A 27452-nucleotide genomic window follows, 5' to 3' on the forward strand; every position below is an offset into this window, starting at 1 on the left:
CTAAACATGACTCGGATGTCCTCTAGTGCCCGGCAGCAGTACTCACAGGGCATTGGCAGTCACAAAGAGGTCTGCGTTGTCAAACAGCGCCACCTCTGGCCACTCCACAAGCAGCAGGAAAGTGAGCTGGATGAGCAGCATTAAAGTCAGCTTCCCTATACTGCTGATCTGCAGGAACACTGAGCACGCCAACAGAGTCAGCAGCACGCTGTAGCTGAAATACTGAAACACACGAAACAAAGTTAAAGGATTAGTCATATCACTATATGACTAGATTTCATCTGAATTCATGTCATCGGGGTGCATCAACTTAAAAAAAAAGAACTTGGTTTTAAGGGCATATTTTGACAATATTGTCGTGTGTGGATGAACTTTTCTGTTCGTCATCGTCGGCATGAAAAAGCATTTACAATTCATTCTGTAATGTGAATTACAAATGTAAAAAATCAAGCGGCCATCTCATACCAGAATCTGAATCGTGGTGGACTACCAGGATACAAAAAATGGTAAACACAAGTGTGGCGATGTAAGTCAACGGGTTCATGGCGTAAATCAGCAGAGGGGGTTTACAGCGCTCGATGCGACTACACAGCACTCAGACTAACACGCATACTCACCTCAGGGAAGGGGCATGAAGGTTTGTTGCTGGGACAGATATCCAGGCCGCCTGCCGCAGAACGTGACAGGTTGTGAATGACGCAGGGAGTGACCATCTCTGATGAACAGTTGAACTGCTCTGCAACACAGTCCACCAGCTTCTCCGTATCACAGGAAAACTGTAGGAAACACACCAAGACAAATTCAGGCTATTTACTGCACATAGCCTGATAGAATCAGTAAAGCATAGACTTGGGCTTTTATTTGAATCATTTAAAGGGACAGTACACCCAAAAAAGAAATTCAGTGTTTGTTTGTTTATAGGGATGTAACGATTTACCGAAAATCGATTATAATATGTGACGATTCCAATCGGCAGAATAGTTTTTTCTGCAAACATGGTAAATGTGGATATGTTGATATTTCTTAAAAAAGTAAAAGTTAGGAAAATTACAGGCTTCTTAGTTTCTATTCTTCTTAGTTCGATTATATTAAAGAGACTTTTCTATTATTCGTCTTTTTTGGTTATAAAACTGCAATTAAGTTAGTTGACAAAATATGATGTGCAACATTAGAGAAATAATAAAAGGGCAGTTGTTCCTTTTTAATTTGCCTCAACTCTTTTGTAAAACTTCGCATGGTGAGATCAGAATCGTGAATCGCATCGTGAGCTGAAACGTTACATCCCTATTTATGTACCCTCGCGTTGTTCAAGACCTGTATGACATGAATGACCGTCGCCATCTTCCTTTTATTACCGTATGTGCGTGGGCCCTTCGCCAAGCCCATTGGCATTTTAAAATTCCTCTCGGAGATGATAGGTTCTCAAGATCAAACCCCAGTCTGTCTCTCAACACAACGTTTTACATACATTCTAAATCCTAGACATCTTACAGATGTCTTCTAGATGTCTAAATGACATCTGACAGCAGACGTCTTTCTGCAGATGAGCGAACTATGTATGTAAGATGTAAATGCAGACGACAAATAGACGTCTGCCAGATGGAGTGTGCTAATATATTATTTTGGTAGCCAAAGAAGAAAGATACAGAACACAGAACAACAAGAGAGCGAGTAAATGGCCACGTGATTATTCTTCTAACATTTGTATTCAAATAAATCAAATGTGAGCTGAAACGTCCATCTGTTAGATGCTCTGTCTGCATACCATATTGACAAAGGCAGAGATGAAGACGAGGATGATGGTAAAAACTCCAACCAGTGTGCTGTTGGTGCGAGACTGAACAATCTTCTTGGACACAGTCTGCATGGCAGCCGGGAAGAGCTGCGAGACAGAAGCAGACAAAGAGAGGGAGGGACATATAAGACATAAAAATGAGAAAGTTAAAACGTTAGCTCGCTGTCAAATGAAAATCCACTGTTTAAAGGACGAAGATCACTTTACCTTCACGCAGGAGTAGATGGCACAGATGAAGAGAATGTTGGCAAGAATGATGAAGATGCTGATGTAAATTCCCAACATGACCAGTGTACTGCAGAACAACACATGGGGATTTTAGAGTCACGAAAGTGTGTTTGTGTGTGTTTGTGCGTGTGTGTGTGTGTGTGTGTGTTGATCGCTCACTTTGGGAATATGACAATCTGAATGAAGGAGATAAAACAGAAGACCAGCAGTGCACAGGCCACATAACCTCCGAAACGATCGTCCACCTTCTTAGAATACTAGCGAAATAAAAGAAAACATTTATCAAAATATGTTGCTTTAAACAACTGCAGTTACCATCCTTGGTGTGTATGTGCCTTAAAAGGATAGGTGACCCAAGAACGAAAAATTTGCTCTGTCATCATTTGCTCACCCTCATGTTATTGTAAACCTGTTGGACTTTCTTTCTTCTGCAAAACTTGAAGCAAGTTGGTATCCGAACAGCACTGGCACCCATTCACTTCTATTTTATGAACACAAAACCAATGCAAGTGAATGGATGCCGTTGCTGTGTGCTCACCAACTTACTTCAAAATATCTTCTTTTGTGTTCTGCAGAAGAAAGAAAGTCACACAGGTCTGAATCTAGAGTCTAGTTTACTGGGCTACTACACTTTGTCATTCTTCTGTTAGTGTGCTCGACCATCAGGACTAATGAATTAATCTGGGAGGGGGTGGAGAGATCTGGACAGCAAGTTGGAACTCGGCCAATCACCTTTTTCTCCAGGCTGGGGGTTTGGAAGGTGAGGAGGAACTTCTTCACGTGGTCTTTGCGAAGCTGGTCGATACTGCGAGCGTCAATGGCACGCCCCAAAAACTCGTCCACCTCGTCCTCTGGGTTCAGAGCCTCCTGAGCGCCTCGGCTGTGTTTGAGAAGAAAAGAGAAGATCGGAAATGAACGTGTTTCATGGCTTCTGCATCTTCTTTTAATGAAGGAAAAACGCTTACTTGTCTTTGCTGGATGTTTCATCAATACCCTGGGCAAATATAAAAAAAGAAACAAATATAGGCATGTTAGACTCCATACTTAGAGATGTGTTAGATTTTCTCTGGGCCCAAAAAAACGAAAACTAATGAGATATCGTTTGTGATTCTTGTATAATGTTTCGTGGAAAGATCTCAGAAAAAGAAAAGAGAAACAGCTGAAGGAACAGGAGCGACAGAAAAGGGTGCAGGTGACAGATTGACCGACAGGTCGTCTGGGGTCTCACCATCTGTCTGAAGACTTTGGAGTCTTTGGTTCTGGAGAAAGATCTGTCAGGCACCCAACGAGGTATCAGGCCTTCGTTCGAGTTCGTCCGCGTCCGCTGGATTTTAGCCATCATGGCCTTCTCCTCTTTCTGCAACAGTCAAGAGCAGAATAATTCAGATGATTGAATGTTCTGGGTTATATTTAATGTCATCTGTTGTAACATGCTCACTTACTCATTCTTTATACATATTTGTTTAATGAATGTCTGTTAAAAATATTTTTATATTTTAGCATGTTAGTCAGCCTTTGCTTAGAATTTGTACAGTAAAGGGAGTCATTCTATATTTGGGGTACATTTCAGGTCAGCCAAAAAGTCAGAAATCAATATTCTTTTTTGATAAATAAACAAGGTGGTTGAATAATATATCCCCTACTGTGCAAAACTATTGACTTTTTATATAATACATTTAAACTGATTTGCAAACATTGTCAACCGTTGATGGTAACACGGTTGATATTTTGGCCATTTTGGGGTCAAAACTGCTCACATTGGACTAGTTAGTACAAGACATTGATTAACTTATATTTTTATATTCTTTCTCTACATATTTATAAATATAACACGTGACGCAAGTTCAGAATATGTTGATAACACAGTTGACGGTCAATTAATCTACTCTATGTTAAGACAATAATATGGATAAAATACTGAAGAGGAGACGTTATGACTTCAAATTTTCCTCCAAAAAAGGAAATGACATCAAGTGATGTTTGATATGTGACTTGGTAACAGATCATTGCTGATTCATAGAGGGGGTTTTATAGGGAGTAACAAGGTTGACACTGATTTCTCGGACATACACAAATTGGATGATTTAATAAAGATGCGTGAGCAAAATATTATATTTTCTTTCTAATAATTTAATGATTATTTTGGACAAATATTTGTAAGAAACATATACAGAAACTGAATAATCTGAAGAGCAAAACCTCACATTGACCAAATCGGACAGCACAAACAGCTAATTCCAGTATAGCATATGCCATTTTTGCAAGATAAAATATGGATATTTGTTGGATATCTGTATTAAACTAATTAGAAATGTCCCTGGATATAAAAGTGATCATTGCTTGAAGTGTTAAGTGAATGAATGAAATGAATGAAAAATAATAAAATCCATGGACATGACATGTACCCCTACTTATAGAATCACTCTTTGCTATTTTGAGCTCGTAGTGGCTGCTTATTCTTCATAATTCAGTTCAAGTGATGCTATTTTTGCAATGAACTCAACACAGTCTTATGTGTCTAACCCGTTTTTGACTGCATCCCAGAACTAAGAAGGTCTCAATACTGTTTTCCTTCAGGTAGGCATTTCTCTCCCCTCCAAAACCTGGTTCCACCTCATAGTCTCCATTCAGGTACTGTAGAGTGGCTTTAGTGATGTGGATTCTCCTGAAGAACAAATATACAAAGGTATAAATGACAGATATCAGGTTCAGTCGTCCTTCAATAGACCTTCATGTTACAACTGCTTGTTCTGTGACACCTAAACATTACTTACATTTCATTTATGCATTTGTTGGAGGCTTTTATCCAAAGCGACTTACATTGCATTATCCTATATATTTGTATGTTTCAAAGTATGTACAATCCCCTGGGATCAAACCCACGACCTTGGCGTTATTAACGCCATGCTCTTACCACTGAACTACAGGAAAGCTGTACTTCTGTTTGTATTTGTGCCGTGTGTACATTGATGTGCTGCATATCTATTTGTGTTTTGTTCTGTCGTCTCACCCGGCTTTGCCGCCAGCTTCCATGTGATTCGCCAGCGTGACGTCGTTGGACCACACGTCAAACTGCCACTTCCGCAATCCAAGAACTCCACAGTGCACACGACCGCTGTGGATGCCGACCCGCATGTTTACATTGACCCCCGTCACCTCTCGTACCAACCTGAGACACAAACATATGCCATCGGTGAATCGTATTCTGCAATCTAAAACTCCCATGCGCCATATTAAAAAAAGTTTAACATACTTTTATATGAATATTCGTTAATCATGTTTGCAGAATATATAAACTACATCAGTCATATTATTATTGCATAATTTTTTTTTCAATGCATTATATTTAATAAGATTTGTATGTTATACATTTGTATTGTTCCTCTAATGGTCAAGTATATGTAAGCTCTTTAGTCACCATAGTATTTCTAATGCTAAAATATCTATTGCTATTTCCTGCATACATTTCAAATTTTACAAGAAAGGCAGAAAAAATAGTAAAGCACTTTATTATATTTTTATTCAGACGCCCAATAACAGTAGAGACTTTTCTAAAAGTTCATAAAAACAATCCCAGGCCATTCAAAATATTATGTTTTTTTGTTAATGTGTGAATGCATTTGTTATTTGCCTAATAAATGACAAAAAAAAAGTTTTATTATGAAAAGTGCTCTTATATAAAAATAAGCTAAATAAATAAATACATGAACATCGTCAAAACAAGAGATATTTTATTTATATATATATATATATATATATATATATATATATATATTTTAGTGATGTCAATAGATTACAAATTTTAATCGGGATGAATCGCACCCTTTTCGTGTGATTAACTGCGAATAATCGCACACAAATAGTGAAATTGAATATACTATTTATTTCGTTTAACATGTTTATTTTAGTGCTGTCAATCGATTAAAAAAACGTATCACATACTTTTGCATTCTCATAATTTCACATTTTGTCTAACAGGTAGGAAATATACAGAAGAAATCAAGTTCTCCAACACTTCTTTACTGCAAAATTTTTAAATTGTATAATTTATAGGTATGTGTTTAGGTAAATAATAATTTTTGTTTCGTACAAATATTTATGTATTTTCGCCAAAGTAAAAGTGAATTTTATTGATAATAAATTCTTATCTAAAATTACTTTTTTAGAAGAAATTCTGTTATTTCGATTCTCACACACATAACATGATGTGCCGAGATGTTTTGCTATTTCAACTAGAGAACACGACTTCAGTGAGATATTTTGGACACCATTATACAGTTTGGTATCTTATGTAGGATATACATTACACATAATATTTTATCCTCAATGATCATTAATACCCTCCATCAGGGTCAACGTGTGTTCTTGTTTATCCTTATGCTGTCACCAGGTACATACATTAAACTGTGTTGTTTTCAGGTGTTTGTTCAGTGTGTTCTCATCTCTATTTCCTGAACGCTGAGTGAGACTTACGAGATGGCTTCTATCATGTCCACACCCATTTCCACACAGCAGTGAGCGTGATCTGCTCTGGGCTCAGGTAACCCTGACACACAGTAGTAACAATCTCCCAGGATCTTAATCCGTAAGCAGTGGTTCTCCTGCACACACACACACACACACACAAAAGAGAACAGAAGTTAATTAGAAAGTTCAAGCCGGTGAGACAGCGGCTTCACGCCGAGGTGTAAAAAATGGCAGCCGTTCTGGCCAGTGTGTGATACAGAAAAAAAGAGAAAGACATTTTTGTGAGAATGTGTGATTTTTGTGCGTGTGTGTGAAAACGTGTTCATAACAATTGCATTTCATCCAAAGGACAAACGAAAACGTAAAAAAATGCACACCACCACTTCAGACAATGCTGATTGAGTAATGTTACAGTAATAAAATGGTTTTGATCATGTGTTGGTTTCTTGTTTACCGAGGCCAGCTTGTCAAAGCGGGCGAACAGTTCATTCAGAGTCATGACCAGCTCTTGAGCAGTGCACTGTGACGCCAGACTGGTGAAACCTTCAATATCTGCAAACAGAATACTGAAAGACACAGAAAGAGAGAATCAAACACTAGTAAACATCATTTCTATCATATATTCATCAATGGTATAGACAGCGGATTAATGATGTTTGATGATCCAATGAAGTTTCAAGGTTTTAGACACCTTTCATTGGTTAGACATTGGCAAAACCCACTGACAGACGTTAAGTTATGATATATGGAAAAAAATTCTAAAATATTAAATACGTTTTCGCCCGAGACAATTTGCATTATAAAACATGTGTATAATTATATAATAATATAACTCTAATTGGGATGGTGGTTTGACAAAGGGGATGCTTTTTGTGGTTTTCTTCGACAAGGGGGATGCCATCCCCTCATTGCCCCCATCAATTCGAGCCCTGGGTAGGCTATTGCAACAGATCCCACGAGAAATACTCTTGAATTAATTTAATGCGTTGACTACATTTTATGTAGCATTTCACATTACACGGTATGATTGCTAATATTTAATGTATTTTACTATTAATATTATTTTACTATATTCTCACATTGTCCTCTCGTAAAGCATCAAGACATACTGCACGAGCCTTTCGAATGAAAAGACAGGTGTTTTGACACAAATCTATTTCTTGAAAAGGTTGAAAGTAAGCTAAAAGGTAACACTGATGTGTCATGAGACTATCACAGAATAAATTCAACAGGGATCTGGGGCTTTTGTCACAGAAAGAAAAAAATACTTGGCATGAATGGATGCAGAATGCTATGTTTTTTGCATCTATATGACATATATGACGGCACACATCGTTTTATGACGGCAATATGAATATACCAGTTTACAATCCTATAAACAATTATATCATTTTTTATTTTAATTTTCCAGTGCTGATGTCCTGAACTAAACTAACTAAAATATTTTCTTTCTATAAAAGTTGTCATGTGAATGTTTGGAAGTATCAGGTGCACAATATCCTCTTCTCCAACAATTTACATATGTAAAAAGTGTGTGTGCATGTGTTTGTCCCGGTAAACCCTACTGCATGGGGACAAAATGTCCCCACAAAGATAGCAGTAATAACATGTTTGACCTTGTGGGAACATTTTGGTCTCATGAGGAAAAAAGCTTAACAATCAAACTAAATGATGTTTGAAAATGAAAAAAATCTGAAAGGTTTGAGTGATGGTTAGGGGAGAGAATATACAGTTTGTACGGTATAATATGATTATGTTTATGAACACTCTACACAAAACATGCATGTGTGTGTGTGTGTGTGTGTTAGACTCCCTAAGGAGAAATTCACTCTGTGTAATACCAGGCGCTGTGAATCGCTTTAATTGAATCGTGGTTTCAATTCAAGATCTTTTGGGGTTAACACAAGTGACTGATAATTAACTATTCCCTTTCAAGGGAAAATCCCCAGTGTTCCTATCAGCTCACAAAGCCAAAGGGAAGGAGTACTAAGAAGACAGGAAAGACGGATTGCAAAGATGACAATAAGGGTGGACAATGACATGAGGCAACAGGAGATGATAAAAACAGATGAACATTTATATTACATAGCTAATGGTCAACACTAAGGTAAAGATTAGATTAGATTCAACTTTATTGTCATTACACATATACAAGTACAGTGTAACGAAATGTAGTTTAGGTCTAACCAGAAGTGCAATTAGCAAGTGCAGGATATACAGTGAATAAATACAGAAGGGGATGGGGGAGGATTTAGGGTTTGTGTTACTATGACTTTTATGTAACATGATAAAACAAAGATGTTACTTAAAATATATTTGACCTGTCTATACATTAACAACTTGTTCTCATTCAATATAGTAAATACTATAGACAACTTATACTATGATGTACGGAAGCCTCTAGGTGTCCCTGCGCTGCAACGGAAGAAAACCCATGCAAATAGATAGAAAAAAAACACAAGCACATTCAGAAAGCATCTTCATTAGTTTGGCGAGAATTTGTAGCGCATTTCTGTGTTTGTGTTGCGAGAATTTGCAGCGCATTTCTGTATTTGTTTGTTGCGAGAATTTGCAGCGCATTTCTGTATTTTTTTGTTGCGAGAATTTTCAGCGCATTTCTGTATTTGTTTGTTGCGAGAATTTGCAGCGCATTTCTGTATTTGTTTGTTGCGAGAATTTGCAGCGCATTTCTGTAATTGTTTGTTGCGAGAATTTGCAGCACATTTCTGTATTTGTTTGTGCTGCGCGGATTTGCAGCACATTTCTGTATTTGTTTGTTGAGATAATTTGCAGCGCATTTCTGTATTTGTTTGTGCTGCGCGGATTTGCAGCGCATTTCTGTATTTGTTTGTGCTGCGCGGATTTGCAGCGCATTTCTGTATTTGTTTGTTGAGAGAATTTGCAGAGCATTTCTGTATTTGTTTGTTGCGAGGATTTGCAGCGCATTTCTGTATTTGTTTGTTGCAAGAATTTGCAGCACATTTCTGTATTTGTTTGTGATGCAACGATTTGCAGCACATTTCTGTATTTGTTTGTGATGCAACGATTTGCAGCACATTTCTGTATTTGTTTGTGCTACGAGGATTTGCAGCTCATTTCTGTATTTGTTTGTGATGCAACGATTTGCAGCACATTTCTGTATTTGTTTGTGATGCAACGATTTGCAGCACATTTCTGTATTTGTTTGTGCTACGAGGATTTGCAGCTCATTTCTGTATTTGTTTGTGATGCAACGATTTGCAGCGCATTTCTGTATTTGTTTGTTGAGAGAATTTGCAGCGCATTTCTGTATTTGTTTGTTGCGAGGATTTGCAGAACATTTCTGTATTTGTTTGTTGAGATAATTTGCAGCGCATTTCTGTATTTGTTTTTGCTGCGCGGATTTGCAGCGCATTTCTGTATTTGTTTGTTGAGAGAATTTGCAGAGCATTTCTGTATTTGTTTGTTGCGAGGATTTGCAGCGCATTTCTGTATTTGTTTGTTGCAAGAATTTGCAGCACATTTCTGTATTTGTTCGTGATGCAACGATTTGCAGCACATTTCTGTATTTGTTTGTGCTACGAGGATTTGCAGCTCATTTCTGTATTTGTTTGTGATGCAACGATTTGCAGCGCATTTCTGTATTTGTTTGTGATGCACCGATTTGCAGCGCATTTCTGTATTTGTTTGTTACAAGAACTGACAGCGCATTTCTGTACTTGTTTGTTGCGAGGATTTGCAGCGCATTTCTGTATTTGTTTGTTGCAAGATTTTGCCGCATTTCTGTATTTGTTTGTTGCGAGAATTTGCAGCGCATTTCTGTATTTGTTTGTGATGCACCGATTTGCAGCGCATTTCTGTATTTGTTTGTTGCAAGAATTTGCAGCGCATTTCTGTACTTGTTTGTTGCGAGGATTTGCAGCGCATTTCTGTATTTGTTTGTTGCAAGATTTTGCCGCGCATTTCTGTATTTGTTTGTTGCGAGAATTTGCAGAGCATTTCTGTATTTGTTTGTTGCAAGATTTTGCAGCGCATTTCTGTATTTGTTTTTTTTGCGAGAATTTGCAGCACATTTCTGTATTTGTTTGTGATGCAACGATTTGCAGCACATTTCTGTATTTGTTTGTGCTACGAGGATTTGCAGCGCATTTCTGTATTTGTTTGTGATGCAACGATTTGCAGCGCATTTCTGTATTTGTTTGTTGAGAGAATTTGCAGCGCATTTCTGTATTTGTTTGTTGCGAGGATTTGCAGAACATTTCTGTATTTGTTTGTTGAGATAATTTGCAGCGCATTTCTGTATTTGTTTTTGCTGCGCGGATTTGCAGAACATTTCTGTATTTGTTTGTTGAGATAATTTGCAGCGCATTTCTGTATTTGTTTTTGCTGCGCGGATTTGCAGCGCATTTCTGTATTTGTTTGTTGAGAGAATTTGCAGAGCATTTCTGTATTTGTTTGTTGCGAGGATTTGCAGCGCATTTCTGTATTTGTTTGTTGCAAGAATTTGCAGCACATTTCTGTATTTGTTCGTGATGCAACGATTTGCAGCACATTTCTGTATTTGTTTGTGCTACGAGGATTTGCAGCTCATTTCTGTATTTGTTTGTGATGCAACGATTTGCAGCGCATTTCTGTATTTGTTTGTGATGCACCGATTTGCAGCGCATTTCTGTATTTGTTTGTTGCAAGAATTTGCAGCGCATTTCTGTACTTGTTTGTTGCGAGGATTTGCAGCGCATTTCTGTATTTGTTTGTTGCAAGATTTTGCCGCATTTCTGTATTTGTTTGTTGCGAGAATTTGCAGCGCATTTCTGTATTTGTTTGTGATGCACCGATTTGCAGCGCATTTCTGTATTTGTTTGTTGCAAGAATTTGCAGCGCATTTCTGTACTTGTTTGTTGCGAGGATTTGCAGCGCATTTCTGTATTTGTTTGTTGCAAGATTTTGCCGCGCATTTCTGTATTTGTTTGTTGCGAGATTTTGCAGCGCATTTCTGTATTTGTTTTTTTTGCGAGAATTTGCAGCACATTTCTGTATTTGTTTGTGATGCAACGATTTGCAGCACATTTCTGTATTTGTTTGTGCTACGAGGATTTGCAGCGCATTTCTGTATTTGTTTGTGATGCAACGATTTGCAGCGCATTTCTGTATTTGTTTGTTGAGAGAATTTGCAGCGCATTTCTGTATTTGTTTGTTGCGAGGATTTGCAGAACATTTCTGTATTTGTTTGTTGAGATAATTTGCAGCGCATTTCTGTATTTGTTTTTGCTGCGCGGATTTGCAGAACATTTCTGTATTTGTTTGTTGAGATAATTTGCAGCGCATTTCTGTATTTGTTTTTGCTGCGCGGATTTGCAGCGCATTTCTGTATTTGTTTGTTGAGATAATTTGCAGAGCATTTCTGTACTTGTTTGTTGCGAGGATTTGCAGCGCATTTCTGTATTTGTTTGTTGCAAGATTTTGCCGCGCATTTCTGTATTTGTTTGTTGAGAGAATTTGCAGAGCATTTCTGTATTTGTTTGTTGCGAGGATTTGCAGCGCATTTCTGTATTTGTTTGTTGCAAGAATTTGCAGCACATTTCTGTATTTGTTCGTGATGCAACGATTTGCAGCACATTTCTGTATTTGTTTGTGCTACGAGGATTTGCAGCTCATTTCTGTATTTGTTTGTGATGCAACGATTTGCAGCGCATTTCTGTATTTGTTTGTGATGCACCGATTTGCAGCGCATTTCTGTATTTGTTTGTTGCAAGAATTTGCAGCGCATTTCTGTACTTGTTTGTTGTGAGGATTTGCAGCGCATTTCTGTATTTGTTTGTTGCAAGATTTTGCCGCATTTCTGTATTTGTTTGTTGCGAGAATTTGCAGCGCATTTCTGTATTTGTTTGTGATGCACCGATTTGCAGCGCATTTCTGTATTTGTTTGTTGCAAGAATTTGCAGCGCATTTCTGTACTTGTTTGTTGCGAGGATTTGCAGCGCATTTCTGTATTTGTTTGTTGCAAGATTTTGCCGCGCATTTCTGTATTTGTTTGTTGCGAGAATTTGCAGAGCATTTTTGTATTTGTTTGTTGCAAGATTTTGCAGCGCATTTCTGTATTTGTTTTTTTTGCGAGAATTTGCAGCACATTTCTGTATTTGTTTGTGATGCAACGATTTGCAGCACATTTCTGTATTTGTTTGTGCTACGAAGATTTGCAGCGCATTTCTGTATTTGTTTGTGATGCAACGATTTGCAGCACATTTCTGTATTTGTTTGTTGCAAGATTTTGCCGCGCATTTCTGTATTTGTTTGTTGCGAGGATTTGCAGCGCATTTCTGTATTTGTTTGTTGCAAGATTTTGCCGCGCATTTCTGTATTTGTTTGTTGCGAGAATTTGCAGCACATTTCTGTATTTGTTTGTGATGCAACGATTTGCAGCACATTTCTGTATTTGTTTGTGCTACGAGGATTTGCAGCGCATTTCTGTATTTGTTTGTGATGCAACGATTTGCAGCACATTTCTGTATTTGTTTGTTGCAAGAATTTGCAGCGCATTTATGTATTTGTTTGTTGCGAGAATTTGCAGCGCATTTCTGTATTTGTTATGGATGCCAGGATTTGCAGCACAATTCTGTATTTGTTTGTACTACGAGGATTTGCAGCACATTTCTGTGTCTGTTTGTGCTGCTAGTATTTGCAGTGCATGTGTCGCCAAACTAATGAAGATGTTTCATGAATTTGTGTTTTGTCTGTTTGCATGCTCAGGGCATTAATCCAAAAGGCATGGTAACAGAGACCACCAGGAGACCACATCGACAAGGTAGCCAGACACAATACAAGGATCAAGCGCAACGCAGTAGCACAGGACAGAACAATTCAGGGCATTAAATAGTGAAACTAACAAGGGATCATAAACAAGGGACAGGTGTAGGTAACAAAACACTGATTGAAAGCTAACTAGGAAAGGTGAGGGGCGGGGACAAAGACGAAACCGGAGAGAGCACATACTAAGTCGTGACAACAATACTATGTCTCCCTCCACACAAAACACAAGGTTCTGTCATGATTCTGCCACTAGACTAGAAAAGCAAGACAAGGTGTGACAGAACCATGACATTTATATATTAAAATTCTGTATACTCATATATTCTGTATATTCCCATAGTAATTATTATCTTTTTAATTTTGTATATCGTCACTATCCTTCCAAAATCTCAGATGTCCAAATTTTCTGGAAATTGGAAAAACATTGTACTTTTTAAATGATTAAAAAGTGTGTTGTCACAACCCTTTTTAACACTTTTAATTGGATAGATATTGATATTAAGATATGATATAGGCCAATAGACATGATTAATTGTAAAAAACACTTTGCACTTCTTTTTAGATGCTAACTGCATTTCGTTGACTTGTTTTCATGTGCAATGATAATAAAGTCAAATATAATCCAATCTAAAACTGCATTTAAAAACAGCATTATATAAAAATGACCCTAATTGTTTTATAAAAAATGTGAGTTACAAATTATTTATCAATTAGGGTTGGTCCGACAGACAGTGCCATCATCCATCGCCGATGGCTGACAGACATCACGATGGTGAGCCGGCATCGTTATTCCAACAAATGTTTCACTTTCGTTATGTAACTCACACGCTTTGTGCTGAAAATCCCTTTGTAAACAAATATAAACCCGGTTGAGGGGTATATAAACTTGCGCTTAACGAATGTTAACGAATGCACAGGCTGGGTTGTATAAAGAAGACTCGTGTCTGCAAAGCCTGCGTTGAATAAAGAAGACTTGTGTCTGCACAGCCCGTGTTGTGTAAAGAAGACTCGTGTCTGCACAGGCCGCGTTGTATAAATAAGACTCGTGTCTGCACAGGCCGCGTTGTATAAAGAAGACTCGTGTCTGCACAGGCCGCGTTGTATAAAGAAGACTTGTGTCTGCACAGCCCGTGTTGTGTAAAGAAGACTCGTGTCTGCACAGCCCGTGTTGTACAAAGAAGACTCGTATCTGCACAGCCGTGTTGTGTAAAGAAGACTCGTGTCTGCACAGCCTGTGTTGTAAAAAGAAGACTCGTGTCTGCACAGGCCGTGTTGTATAAAGAAGACTCGTGTCTGCACAGCCCGTGTTGTGTAAAGAAGACTCGTGTCTGCACAGGCCGCGTTGTATAAAGAAGACTCGTGTCTGCACAGCCTGTGTTGTAAAAAGAAGACTCGTGTCTGCACAGGCCGTGTTGTGTAAAGAAGACTCGTGTCTGCAAAGCCTGTGTTGTATAAAGAAGACTCGTGTCTGCACAGCCCGTGTTGTGTAAAGAAGACTTGTGTCTGCACAGCCCGTGTTGTACAAAGAAGACTCGTATCTGCACAGCCGTGTTGTGTAAAGAAGACTCGTGTCTGCACAGCCTGTGTTGTAAAAAGAAGACTCGTGTCTGCACAGGCCGTGTTGTATAAAGAACACTTGTGTCTGCAAAGCCTGCATTGTATAAAGAAGACTCGTGTCTGCACAGCCGTGTTGTAAAAAGAAGACTTGTGTCTGCACAGGCCGTGTTGTATAAAGAAGACTTGTGTCTGCAAAGCCTGCGTTGTATAAAGAAGACTTGTGTCTGCACAGGTCGTGTTGTATAAAGAAGACTCGTGTTTGCACAGCCCCTGTTGTATAAAGAAGACTTGTGTCTGCACAGGTCGTGTTGTATAAAGAAGACTCATGTCTGCAGGGCTGCGTTGTAGAAAGAAGACTTGTGTCTGCACAGCCTGTGTTGTAAAAAGAAGAATCGTGTCTGAACAGGCCGTGTTGTATAAAGAAGACCTGTGTCTGCAAAGCCTGCGTTGTATAAAGAAGACTCATGTCTGCACAGGCCGCGTTGTATAAAGAAGACTCGTGTCTGCAAAGCCTGTGTTGTATAAAGAAGACTCGTGTCTGCACAGCCCCTGTTGTATAAAGAAGACTCGTGTCTGCACAGCCCCTGTTGTAAAAAGAAGACTCGTGTCTGCACAGCCGTGTTGTATAAAGAAGACTTGTGTCTGCACAGCCTGTGTTGTAAAAAGAAGACTCGTGTCTGCACAGGCCGTGTTGTATAAAGAAGACTCGTGTCTGCAAAGCCTGCGTTGTATAAAGAAGACTCGTGTCTGCACAGGCCGTGTTGTATAAAGAAGACTTCTGTCTGCAAAGCCTGCGTTGTATAAAGAAGACTTGTGTCTGCACAGGCCGCGTTGTATAAAGAAGACTCGTGTCTGCAAAGCCGTGTTGTAAAAAGAAGACTTGTGTCTGCACAGCCTGCATTGTATAAAGAAGACTTGTGTCTGCACAGGTCGTGTTGTATAAAGAAGACTTGTGTCTGCACAGGTCGTGTTGTATAAAGAAGACTCATGTCTACAGGGCTGCGTTGTAGAAAGAAGACTTGTGTCTGCACAGCCTGTGTTGTAAAAAGAAGAATCGTGTCTGCACAGGCCGTGTTGTATAAAGAAGACTTGTGTCTGCAAAGCCTGCGTTGTATAAAGAAGACTTGTGTCTGCACAGGTCGTGTTGTATAAAGAAGACTCATGTCTACAGGGCTGCGTTGTAGAAAGAAGACTTGTGTCTGCACAGCCTGTGTTGTAAAAAGAAGAATCGTGTCTGCACAGGCCGTGTTGTATAAAGAAGACCTGTGTCTGCAAAGCCTGCGTTGTATAAAGAAGACTCATGTCTGCACAGGCCGCGTTGTATAAAGAAGACTCGTGTCTGCAAAGCCTGCGTTGTATAAAGAAGACTCGTGTCTGCACAGCCCCTGTTGTATAAAGAAGACTCGTGTCTGCACAGCCCCTGTTGTAAAAAGAAGACTCGTGTCTGCACAGGCCGTGTTGTATAAAGAAGACTTGTGTCTGCACAGCCTGTGTTGTAAAAAGAAGACTCGTGTCTGCACAGGCCGTGTTGTATAAAGAAGACTCGTGTCTGCAAAGCCTGCGTTGTATAAAGAAGACTCGTGTCTGCACAGGCCGTGTTGTATAAAGAAGACTTGTGTCTGCAAAGCCTGCGTTGTATAAAGAAGACTCGTGTCTGCACAGCCCCTGTTGTATAAAAAAGACTCGTGTCTGCACAGGCCGCGTTGAATAAAGAAGACTCGTGTCTGCACAGGCCGCGTTGTATAAAGAAGACTCGTGTCTCCAAAGCCTGCATTGTATAAAGAAGACTCGTGTTTGCACAGCCCCTGTTGTATAAAGAAGACTCGTGTCTGCACAGGTCGTGTTGTATAAAGAAGACTCGTGTCTGCACAGGTCGTGTTGTATAAAGAAGACTCGTGTCTGCACAGGTCGTGTTGTATAAAGAAGACTCGTGTCTGCAAAGCCTGTGTTGTATAAAGAAGACTCGTGTCTGCACAGCCTGTGTTGTAAAAAGAAGACTCATGTCTGCACAGGCCGCGTTGTATAAAGAAGACTCGTGTCTGCAAAGCCTGCGTTGTATAAAGAAGACTCGTGTCTGCACAGCCCCTGTTGTATAAAGAAGACTCGTGTCTGCACAGCCCCTGTTGTAAAAAGAAGACTAGTGTCTGCACAGGCCGTGTTGTATAAAGAAGACTCGTGTCTGCACAGCCTGTGTTGTAAAAAGAAGACTCATGTCTGCACAGGCCGCGTTGTATGAAGAAGACTCGTGTCTGCAAAGCCTGCATTGTATAAAGAAGACTCGTGTCTGCACAGCCCCTGTTGTATAAAGAAGACTCGTGTCTGCACAGCCCCTGTTGTAAAAAGAAGACTAGTGTCTGCACAGGCCGTGTTGTATAAAGAAGACTTGTGTCTGCACAGCCTGTGTTGTAAAAAGAAGACTCGTGTCTGCACAGGCCGTGTTGTATAAAGAAGACTCGTGTCTGCAAAGCCTGCGTTGTATAAAGAAGACTCGTGTCTGCACAGGCCGTGTTGTTTAAAGGAAACTCGTGTCTGGAAAGCCTGCGTTGTATAAAGAAGACTCGTGTATGCACAGGCCGCGTTGTAAAAGAAGACTCGTGTCTGCAAAGCCTGCGTTGTATAAAGAAGACTCGTGTCTGCACAGCCCCTGTTGTATAAAGAAGACTCGTGTCTGCACAGGCCGCGTTGAATAAAGAAGACTCGTGTCTGCACAGGCCGCGTTGTATAAAGAAGACTCGTGTCTCCAAAGCCTGCATTGTATAAAGAAGACTCGTGTTTGCACAGCCCCTGTTGTATAAAGAAGACTCGTGTCTGCACAGGTCGTGTTGTATAAAGAAGACTCGTGTCTGCAAAGCCTGTGTTGTATAAAGAAGACTCGTGTCTGCACAGCCTGTGTTGTATAAAGAAGACTCATGTCTGCACAGGCCGCGTTGTATAAAGAAGACTCGTGTCTGCAAAGCCTGCGTTGTATAAAGAAGACTCGTGTCTGCAAAGCCTGCATTGTATAAAGAAGACTCGTGTCTGCACAGGCCGCGTTGTAAAAGAAGACTCGTGTCAGCAAAGCCTGCGTTGTATAAAGAAGACTCGTGTCTGCACAGCCCCTGTTGTATAAAGAAGACTCGTGTCTGCACAGCCCCTGTTGTAAAAAGAAGACTCGTGTCTGCACAGGCCGTGTTGTATAAAGAAGACTCGTGTCTGCACAGCCTGTGTTGTAAAAAGAAGACTCATGTCTGCACAGGCCGCGTTGTATAAAGAAGAGTCGTGTCTGCAAAGCCTGCGTTGTATAAAGAAGACTCGTGTCTGCACAGCCCCTGTTGTATAAAGAAGACTCGTGTCTGCACAGCCCCTGTTGTAAAAAGAAGACTAGTGTCTGCACAGGCCGTGTTGTATAAAGAAGACTTGTGTCTGCACAGCCTGTGTTGTAAAAAGAAGACTCGTGTCTGCACAGGCCGTGTTGTATAAAGAAGACTTGTGTCTGCACAGCCCCTGTTGTATGAAGAAGACTCGTATCTGCACAGCCGTGTTGTGTAAAGAAGACTCGTGTCTGCAAAGCCTGCGTTGTATAAAGAAGACTCGTGTCTGCAAAGCCTGCATTGTATAAAGAAGACTCGTGTCTGCACAGGCCGCGTTGTAAAAGAAGACTCGTGTCAGCAAAGCCTGCGTTGTATAAAGAAGACTCGTGTCTGCACAGCCCCTGTTGTAAAAAGAAGACTCGTGTCTGCACAGGCCGCGTTGAATAAAGAAGACTCGTGTCTGCACAGGCTGCGTTGTATAAAGAAGACTCGTGTCTCCAAAGCCTGCGTTGTATAAAGAAGACTCGTGTTTGCACAGGCTGCATTGTATAAAGAAGACTCGTGTCTGCACAGCCCCTGTTGTATAAAGAAGACTCGTATCTGCACAGCCGTGTTGTGTAAAGAAGACTCGTGTCTGCACAGCCTGTGTTGTAAAAAGAAGACTCGTGTCTGCACAGGCCGTGTTGTATAAAGAAGACTTGTATCTGCAAAGCCTGCATTGTATAAAGAAGACTCGTGTCTGCACAGCCCGTGTTGTGTAAAGAAGACTTGTGTCTGCACAGCCCGTGTTGTGTAAAGAAGACTTGTGTCTGCACAGCCCGTGTTGTGTAAAGAAGACTCGTGTCTGCACAGCCCGTGTTGTAAAAAGAAGACTTGTGTCTGCACAGGCCGTGTTGTAAAAAGAAGACTCGTGTCTGCACAGCCCGTGTTGTAAAAAGAAGACTTGTGTCTGCAAAGCCTGCGTTGTATAAAGAAGACTTGTGTCTGCACAGGTCGTGTTGTATAAAGAAGACTCATGTCTGCACAGGCTGCGTTGTAGAAAGAAGACTTGTGTCTGCAGAGCCTGTGTTGTAAAAAGAAGACTCGTGTCTGCACAGGCCGTGTTGTATAAAGAAGACTTGTGTCTGCAAAGCCTGCGTTGTATAAAGAAGACTCATGTCTGCACAGGCCGCGTTGTATAAAGAAGACTCGTGTCTGCAAAGCCTGCGTTGTATAAAGAAGACTCGTGTCTGCACAGCCCCTGTTGTATAAAGAAGACTCGTGTCTGCACAGCCCCTGTTGTATAAAGAAGACTTGTGTCTGCACAGGCCGCGTTGAATAAAGAAGACTCGTGTCTGCACAGGCTGCGTGTATAAAGAAGACTAGTGTCTGCACAGGCCGTGTTGTATAAAGAAGACACGTGTCTGCAAAGCCTGCGTTGTATAAAGAAGACTCGTGTCTGCACAGCCCCTGTTGTATAAAGAAGACTCGTGTCTGCACAGGTCGTGTTGTATAAAGAAGACTTGTGTCTGCAAAGCCTGCATTGTAAAAAGAAGACTCGTGTCTGCACAGCCTGTGTTGTATAAAGAAGACTCGTGTCTGCACAGCCTGTGTTGTATAAAGAAGACTCATGTCTGCACAGGCCGCGTTGTATAAAGAAGACTCGTGTCTGCAAAGCCTGCGTTGTATAAAGAAGACTTGTGTCTGCACAGCCCCTGTTGTAAAAAGAAGACTAGTGTCTGCACAGGCCGTGTTGTATAAAGAAGACTTGTGTCTGCACAGCCTGTGTTGTAAAAAGAAGACTAGTGTCTGCACAGGCCGTGTTGTATAAAGAAGACTTGTGTCTGCACAGCCTGTGTTGTAAAAAGAAGAGTCGTGTCTGCACAGGCCGTGTTGTTTAAAGAAGACTCGTGTCTGCAAAGCCTGCGTTGTATAAAGAAGACTCGTGTCTGCAAAGCCTGCATTGTATAAAGAAGACTCGTGTCTGCACAGGCCGCGTTGTAAAAGAAGACTCCTGTCAGCAAAGCCTGCGTTGTATAAAGAAGACTCATGTCTGCACAGCCCCTGTTGTATAAAGAAGACTCATGTCTGCACAGGCCGCGTTGTATAAAGAAGACTCGTGTCTGCAAAGCCTGCGTTGTATAAAGAAGACTTGTGTCTGCACAGCCCCTGTTGTAAAAAGAAGACTTGTGTCTGCACAGGCCGTGTTGTATAAAGAAGACTTGTGTCTGCACAGCCTGTGTTGTAAAAAGAAGACTCGTGTCTGCACAGGCCGTGTTGTTTAAAGAAGACTTGTGTCTGCAAAGCCTGCGTTGTATAAAGAAGACTCGTGTCTGCAAAGCCTGCATTGTATAAAGAAGACTCGTGTCTGCACAGGCAGCGTTGTAAAAGAAGACTCGTGTCAGCAAAGCCTGCGTTGTATAAAGAAGACTCGTGTCTGCACAGGCCGCGTTGAATAAAGAAGACTCGTGTCTGCACAGGCTGCGTTGTATAAAGAAGACTCGTGTCTCCAAAGCCTGCGTTGTATAAAGAAGACTCGTGTTTGCACAGGCTGCATTGTATAAAGAAGACTCGTGTCTGCACAGCCCCTGTTGTATGAAGAAGACTTGTGTCTGCACAGGCCGTGTTGTATAAAGAAGACTCGTGTCTGCAAAGCCTGCATTGTATAAAGAAGACTCGTGTCTGCACAGCCCCTGTTGTATGAAGAAGACTCGTATCTGCACAGCCGTGTTGTGTAAAGAAGACTCGTGTCTGCACAGCCTGTGTTGTAAAAAGAAGACTCGTGTCTGCAAAGCCTGCGTTGTATAAAGAAGACTCGTGTCTGCACAGCCCGTGTTGTATAAAGAAGACTCGTGTCTGCACAGCCCCTGTTGTATAAAGAAGACTCGTGTCTGCACAGCCCGTGTTGTATAAAGAAGACTTGTGTCTGCACAACTCGGGTTGTATAAATATGCACCTCACTTGATAGCGGCGCAGACATCGTCCGACACAAATGAGAAAAACATTGCCCAACCCTATTATAAATAAATGTTTCAATAAAATACAAATACTTCTACAGCCAGAAAAAAATATCCTTATGAATTACAGACCCTAGGAAACACCTTGTATGACGAACACAACTGTGCTGACGCATTTTCACGTCTGCTTATCAGTGATAGGTGCTATTATAAAGAGGGGACACATTATGTGCACACATAATAAATTATTCATTCCAAATCACTTATAGAGCATATAGAGTGGCATGCTTTGTCTCCTTAAAAAAATCTGACCTGACATTGTCGTGTTTCTGGATGTAAATTTTGTGGAACATCATGTCTTCTTTCTTAGCGTTGATGTCAGCCTTCATTTCCATGGCGACGTGCCTTGGCAAAACAGATAGCAACAGGCGTTCCTGAAAAGTGTAGGGAGGACAGAAGAGAGTGAGAGAGACAATCTCACTATGGCTGAAACATCTTTACTGCGAGGTCTTGAACTGCTTCGTGTGTCTATAATCAACATCTCAGTGCATATATTCTGACGTTCATGGATCACGTCTACTTAGGTCTTACATAATTAGGTTGGTTTCATGTTTCCCTGACCCCGATCAGATAAGTTTTTTTCACAGGCGTTTAGATTACACGCATTCTTGCTTTCCAAAACAGCAAGGCGAAGCGTGATAGACCGGAACAGTGGGGTCTCTAAATGCAATAGTGGGACTATATATAACTTGAACTTAAAATGCTTGTGGAATGCTCAAAAAAGAGCACGAGATGCGATGGATGTCACTGAATGTGACTGACAGAGTTGTGTTTCAAAGATTTTCCAAAGATGTGTTCAGTGTGCAAACTGTCTAGGACCGTGGGAGAACTGACCTGCTGCTGGTTTTCTCTCTGCAGGTGCAGTCGGGCTTGGATGTAGCCTCGCGTCTCCTGAAAGGCCTGTCTCTGCGAGACCTCGGCCGGGTAGTGAGTGCAGATCCCGATGATGTTCGTGCACAGGAAGATCAGCACGTTTGCACTCAGCTGAGAAAAAAAACAAAACAAACATGATTTAGTAGATGTGTGAACCTTCGGCTGAAACGGCTTTAGCTCAGTGCTCTGGAATCCTGGGACATCTGTCGTATTCTCAACTGCAGTGTGGGAAAAAAGGCGACATCTGACCTAGAGACACAACTTCCTGTAGAGAAGTTTACACTGGCACAGTCAGAACAGAGCTAAAAATGGAGTCCGAAGCCGAGCCAGGACTGTTACTTCCTGTGGGTCAATGAGATGAGAGGTAAAGGGAGAATGATGAGGGTTACTGGAGGTCGCGCGGTTCACACCACTCGGCCAAAAGCACTGTATTCCTCAAATACTGAAATATTTAAATAAACAATATACCTCCAAGCAGTGTTGGAGTAGCGCATTACAGATGTTACGATTTTACAGTAATGTATTAGATATAAATCTAATAAAAGAATAAAAACAAAACGAAAGTAAGTAAAGAGGTTCTGTGTTTCACCATCTTCTATGCTATTGATCATTATAAATAGTGGCAGATAACGTAACTATTTGCACCTCAGTATTGTTGTGCATTAAAGTGTAAATCATTATTTTTATAAAAATGATTAAAACGATGGCAACTTATTGAGATATTAAAGCCCTACACCAACCCCTAACCTTACCCTAAAGCTAAACTTTATGAATAAAATAGAATTTTAAGTCTTAAAAAATGTTTTTGAAAACCAATGCCTTTACGATCTGTGATGGAAAAGAGGTGGATTGGAACCCCGGTCTCCAGTGCCAAAGCTATGTCCCAAATGACATACTATACACTCATCCACGGAAGTGTGTGCTGTGTCCCAGATGAGGTCAATCGCAATTTCAAGTAGTTCTCATCTGTTTTTCCCAGCAATACTTAAGTCATCATCCGATTGAAGCGTTATCACTCTGCAGGAGGGTTTTGCTCCAGCAGCGTATGATAGCCCCGCCTCCCTTCCGCTACTGCGACTGCTGACTGCGTAAAGTGTCCAAAGTTCCACACTTCATATTTTTGGTTGAAAAAGTGCATCACTCAGGTACTTAAAGTGCACTTCTTTTTAGAGAATTTTCAATGTGAACGCACTACTAACACAATTTAAACTCCAAAATGGGGTGGAATAGGCTAGTGCAGAAGTGGGACACACCGACTGTTTCAGTTTTTCTTTCGCTCAAAGTCAGGGGTCATGTGTCTTATCATGCTGCCAGTCTTTCAGGTGTTAGATATCTTTGTGGGGTTTCACTTTGTTGAAATTCACGCTGATTTCAAAATTAAAATTTGGAATGGACTCTTTTTTTCTGTTGCTGTATGTTGACACGGGTCGCCTGTTGGCAGCTCAACCAATAAGACTGAACAGACGTCATTCTTAAAACAATCGCCATTGCTCCAAGACATATTTCTTAAAAAAATTTAATCACAATACGAAGTACAGTTATATATATTTGAACACCTAATAATGATATATTCCCAGGCCAAGCGTAACATAACCAAATTATATCTAGACAAAGCTATAAACCAACTATGTCAAACATATACGGTTATTAGCAGTATATTATTACAGCCTCTTGAAGTCGACAGGAGAGATTGTTTAAACTATGGGGGACTTATCTTAAATGACACTGTACAACAAACAGCTGGAACACACTCATCTAACAGGGAATCTACTGTATGAAACATAAAACATTGGACAGCAGATTCTGTATTTATGTTACAGCACAGCATACAAAATAAGAAACCACAGGCAACAGACAATGATGCTCTAGAGCAGAGAGTGTGTGTGTGTGGCAGATCCTGTTGGCCACACTGACATAAGGCAGATGGCTTTGAGCTCTGTTTACATTAGAGTTTCTGTTCAAGCCTGGTCTGTGTTTCTGTGCGTGTGTATGAGTCAATGTGCACGTGCAAATGGACGCTCTTTATTGCTCAGACAACAGACATCTGCACTGGACTTATATTGGGATGTCAACTGAACATACACATGTTGTATAATGAATAAAATACCTTTCAAATTGTATCACTTAACAGAAACAAACAGATCAGAGCGCTAAACTTAAACATGGTAGCACATCGGTACCACGTGCCCTATGACAAAATACCATATCACAACAAAATATAATCACAAGACGGTTGAGAACCAATGAGATGTCTCATTTTCACAAACGTATTGTTTTTTCGCTGCAGAAGACATTTATTAAAGGGATAGTTCACCCAGAAAAAAAGTTCTATCAGTCATTTAAAACCGTATGACTTTCTTTTTTCCGCAGAACACAAAAGAAGATATTTTGAAGAATGTTGATACCGAACAGCGGTGGCACTCATTGACTTCTATTGTATGAACACAAACCTATGCAAGTGAACGGTTGCCATCGCTGTTCGGTCAACAACACTTTATTTTGTGTTCTGCAGAAAAAAGGAAAGTCATACAGGGTTGAAATGACAATAGGGTGAGTAAATGAAGACAGATTCTTCTTTTGTGGGCGAACTATCACTTTAACCCAGTGGGTTACTTTATGATGGACATGTGATCTTTCGGGCGTCTGCATTTTAAGGCATATATGTACAGAGATCACTCAAATTTTTAGAGCATTTCTACATGCACGGTGGTCATTGAATTTCAGCAAAATCAAACCTCAGGAGTAAGAAAGTCGTCAACACCAACAATGTGAAAGACAGCATGCCAAGACACATATGAGTTTTTTCATCCAAAATTCATTTTTGAAACCTTTCTTAAAGGGATGGTTTCACCAAATAATTGTATTTCTGTCATCATTTCCTGACCCTTGTTTTAAAGCAGCACTATAGAACTTTTGCTGACGGCTTCCCCATCTGGTTGATAAGTGCAATTGTCTGTTACCAGTGTCGTAAATGATGTCGCTGTATAAGCTTTCCGGTGGGCAGCACAATACACTTGAATAAGTCGATTAAGCTGATGGAACCGACGAATGCAGAAACATCGTTTGGAAACCATGTTGCCCTCTTCACCATGCAGGGATGGGCGGGGCTATGTGTGCCGACCTGAACACAGAACTAACAGAATTAGCTTGTAGTCGCCATGAGGCTGCTCAGTCAGCAGCGGCAGCAGAATTCGTCCATTTGATCTAATCACTTTAAAGATATTATTTTAAGGTCGAAAAACTACAAAGTGTTGCTTTAAGTTGTTTCGAATGTTGTCAGTTATTAAGGCTACATAGTGAGACAAAAATGATTAACCATTTTGCCTAAAAACAGTAAAACACTTAAAAATAAACACTCAGCAATAAAAAATATTTACAATTAGGTTGTATTTGTTAACTTTAGTAAATGAATGACCTAACATGAACGAACAATGAACAATTCTAAAGAAATTTTAAGTATTATTTGTTAACGCCAATATTTAATTCAATATTTAAAACAATTCAATTGTTAATTCATGTTAGTTCACTGTGCATGAACTAGTGTTAGCCGTTATAACGTTTAAAGATGTATTAGTGAATGTCAAAACCAACATAAACTAAGATTCGGCAGATGTGTAGTTCATTGTTGGTTCATGTTAGCTAATGTAGTTAACTAATGTATTAAAACCTCATTGTACCTCATTAAAACCTCATTGTAAAGTGTTAAATTAAATTATAAATCTGGGATGGCATGTCGGTGAGTAAACTATGAGAGATTTTTGCGTTTTCTTGCACATTTTCCCACGTGTTCTTGCATTTAAATATTTGACAGGTTTTAAAAAGCTGAGCTACCTGATGATGTCATAACATGCAGAATATGAATCTCTCATGCAGCAGAATATTTGCAAGCATTAATGACATTGCCGTGTGTGCATCACCGACGGGTCGTAATTGCTCTCGCTCTTCTCTACAGGACGGGTTGAGCGGGTTTACACACGCGGTCATTGTGTTTGCGCAACCTGACACCTCTCTCCTGCTTAAGATTTATTAGCAATAACCATCAGCAGCGCTGGGCCACGTCCTCCTTTCACCCTTCTCTTTCTTCCTTTTTTCTTTGGCTTTCGGACACAAATCATCGAATAAATGTATTTCCTTTTCTCCCTCGACGGCGTCTTCTCGCACGCTGGCTGCAAAGTGACATATTCAGAGACACTAAGAACATCTCTTCCCTTAAAAGACAATGTTTACAGATCGCTTGTGGTGCCTGCCAAATTTTTCCTGTAAAAGTTGACGAGCGGCATGAAGAATCCTTCATAAAACAGATATTATGATAGCAGCTCGCTCGTACTGTCTGCTCCACTCCTTCTATTGCTTTGAGTGTTGGGACGGGGACCTTTTAAGGAACGTTCCAGGTTGAATTTGGCACCGTGGACGGCATCTGCGGTATGCATGCGATTAACATAATTTCCAGTTCTATAAAAATAAAAACAGATTGTAACGGAAGTCTATGGGCCAAGCACAGGTGGATGCAGGTTATGCGTTACTGAAATGAGTAATGTGAGTCCCAATGAATGTCATGAATGTGGAATGAGACTGTTTGTTTGTTTATATATTTTTGCAATTTCGTTTTGGAGATGCTTTTACGAAAATGAGATATTTCAACATTAAGGTTTACATTTTACATTTTTAGTCGACCACATAAGTCAATATAGGTATTATTTTGCATGTGTTTGTTTACCTCTTCCTAGTATTTGTGATTTGTTGTATAATTTGTGTTTGTAGGATCACTCGTCTGCTTTTCTCTACACGGATCTCTGTTTATCTACCTGTGCCTGCTCTAGATATTATATAAAGCCATTATGATCATTGGAGATTATGTCTGGCTTTTGCATCCTCTGTTATGCCATTAAAGAGGGTGGGGTGGTGAAATAAACCTCGCTTCTGGAAAGAAACCTTTTGTAACGTGAAACTATTCGGCTTTGACAAAGCGTGAGTTCCCATGGGTGTGCAGAAAACTTTAACCTTAAGTGTGGAACATGAGAATAAGACGAGAGAGAAAGAAATAGATTATGATGAAAAGGGCGTATGTTTACATTTAGGCAGACGCTTACAATGACTTACAGTGACTTACAAGTGAACTTGATGAGACAACACGTATTATTGGAGGAATGGGAACATGTTTAAACCATTTTAATACAGACCACTTTGACCTTTATACTGCAAAAGAAAGTTTATCTTAAGCACTTCATGAAATACAAATGAGTTTAAGTGTCGGGCAAAATTTAGATACATGTTGAAAACTAAACGTTTTTACCCTTTTTATCTCTCGGAAAATACTCCAAAAATACTGATGACTCTTCACTTCAGTGATTTTTGTCCAATCGAAAATAAGAACATGCACAAGGAAGAAAACCATCCAGCAAATTCACACGTCTTCTAATAGATGCGTTTGTTAGGTCATACGTCCAATTTCATTGGTTT

At 40.2% G+C, this 27452-nt stretch overlaps 1 protein-coding gene across 1 annotated transcript in view; it reads right to left on the reverse strand.

Moving 5' to 3' along the window:
* Nucleotides 1-27452, reverse strand: part of adcy6a (adenylate cyclase 6a) — a 46216-nt gene that overhangs the window by 5934 nt on the left and 12830 nt on the right. The window contains exons 4-17 of the mRNA XM_079478365.1: nt 21954-22103; nt 21372-21493; nt 6945-7056; nt 6497-6624; nt 5034-5192; nt 4547-4688; nt 3252-3380; nt 2989-3017; nt 2756-2903; nt 2183-2280; nt 2003-2090; nt 1766-1882; nt 618-776; nt 47-222 (exon numbers count right to left, since the gene is read on the reverse strand). Coding sequence (XP_079334491.1) covers nt 47-222; nt 618-776; nt 1766-1882; nt 2003-2090; nt 2183-2280; nt 2756-2903; nt 2989-3017; nt 3252-3380; nt 4547-4688; nt 5034-5192; nt 6497-6624; nt 6945-7056; nt 21372-21493; nt 21954-22103 — 1757 coding nt within the window. The remainder of the gene's footprint in view (nt 1-46; nt 223-617; nt 777-1765; nt 1883-2002; nt 2091-2182; nt 2281-2755; nt 2904-2988; nt 3018-3251; nt 3381-4546; nt 4689-5033; nt 5193-6496; nt 6625-6944; nt 7057-21371; nt 21494-21953; nt 22104-27452) is intronic.

This window comes from Barbatula barbatula (genome assembly GCF_947034865.1).
Source record: "Barbatula barbatula genome assembly, chromosome: 17".
In the NCBI taxonomy this organism is placed as follows: domain Eukaryota; kingdom Metazoa; phylum Chordata; class Actinopteri; order Cypriniformes; family Nemacheilidae; genus Barbatula; species Barbatula barbatula.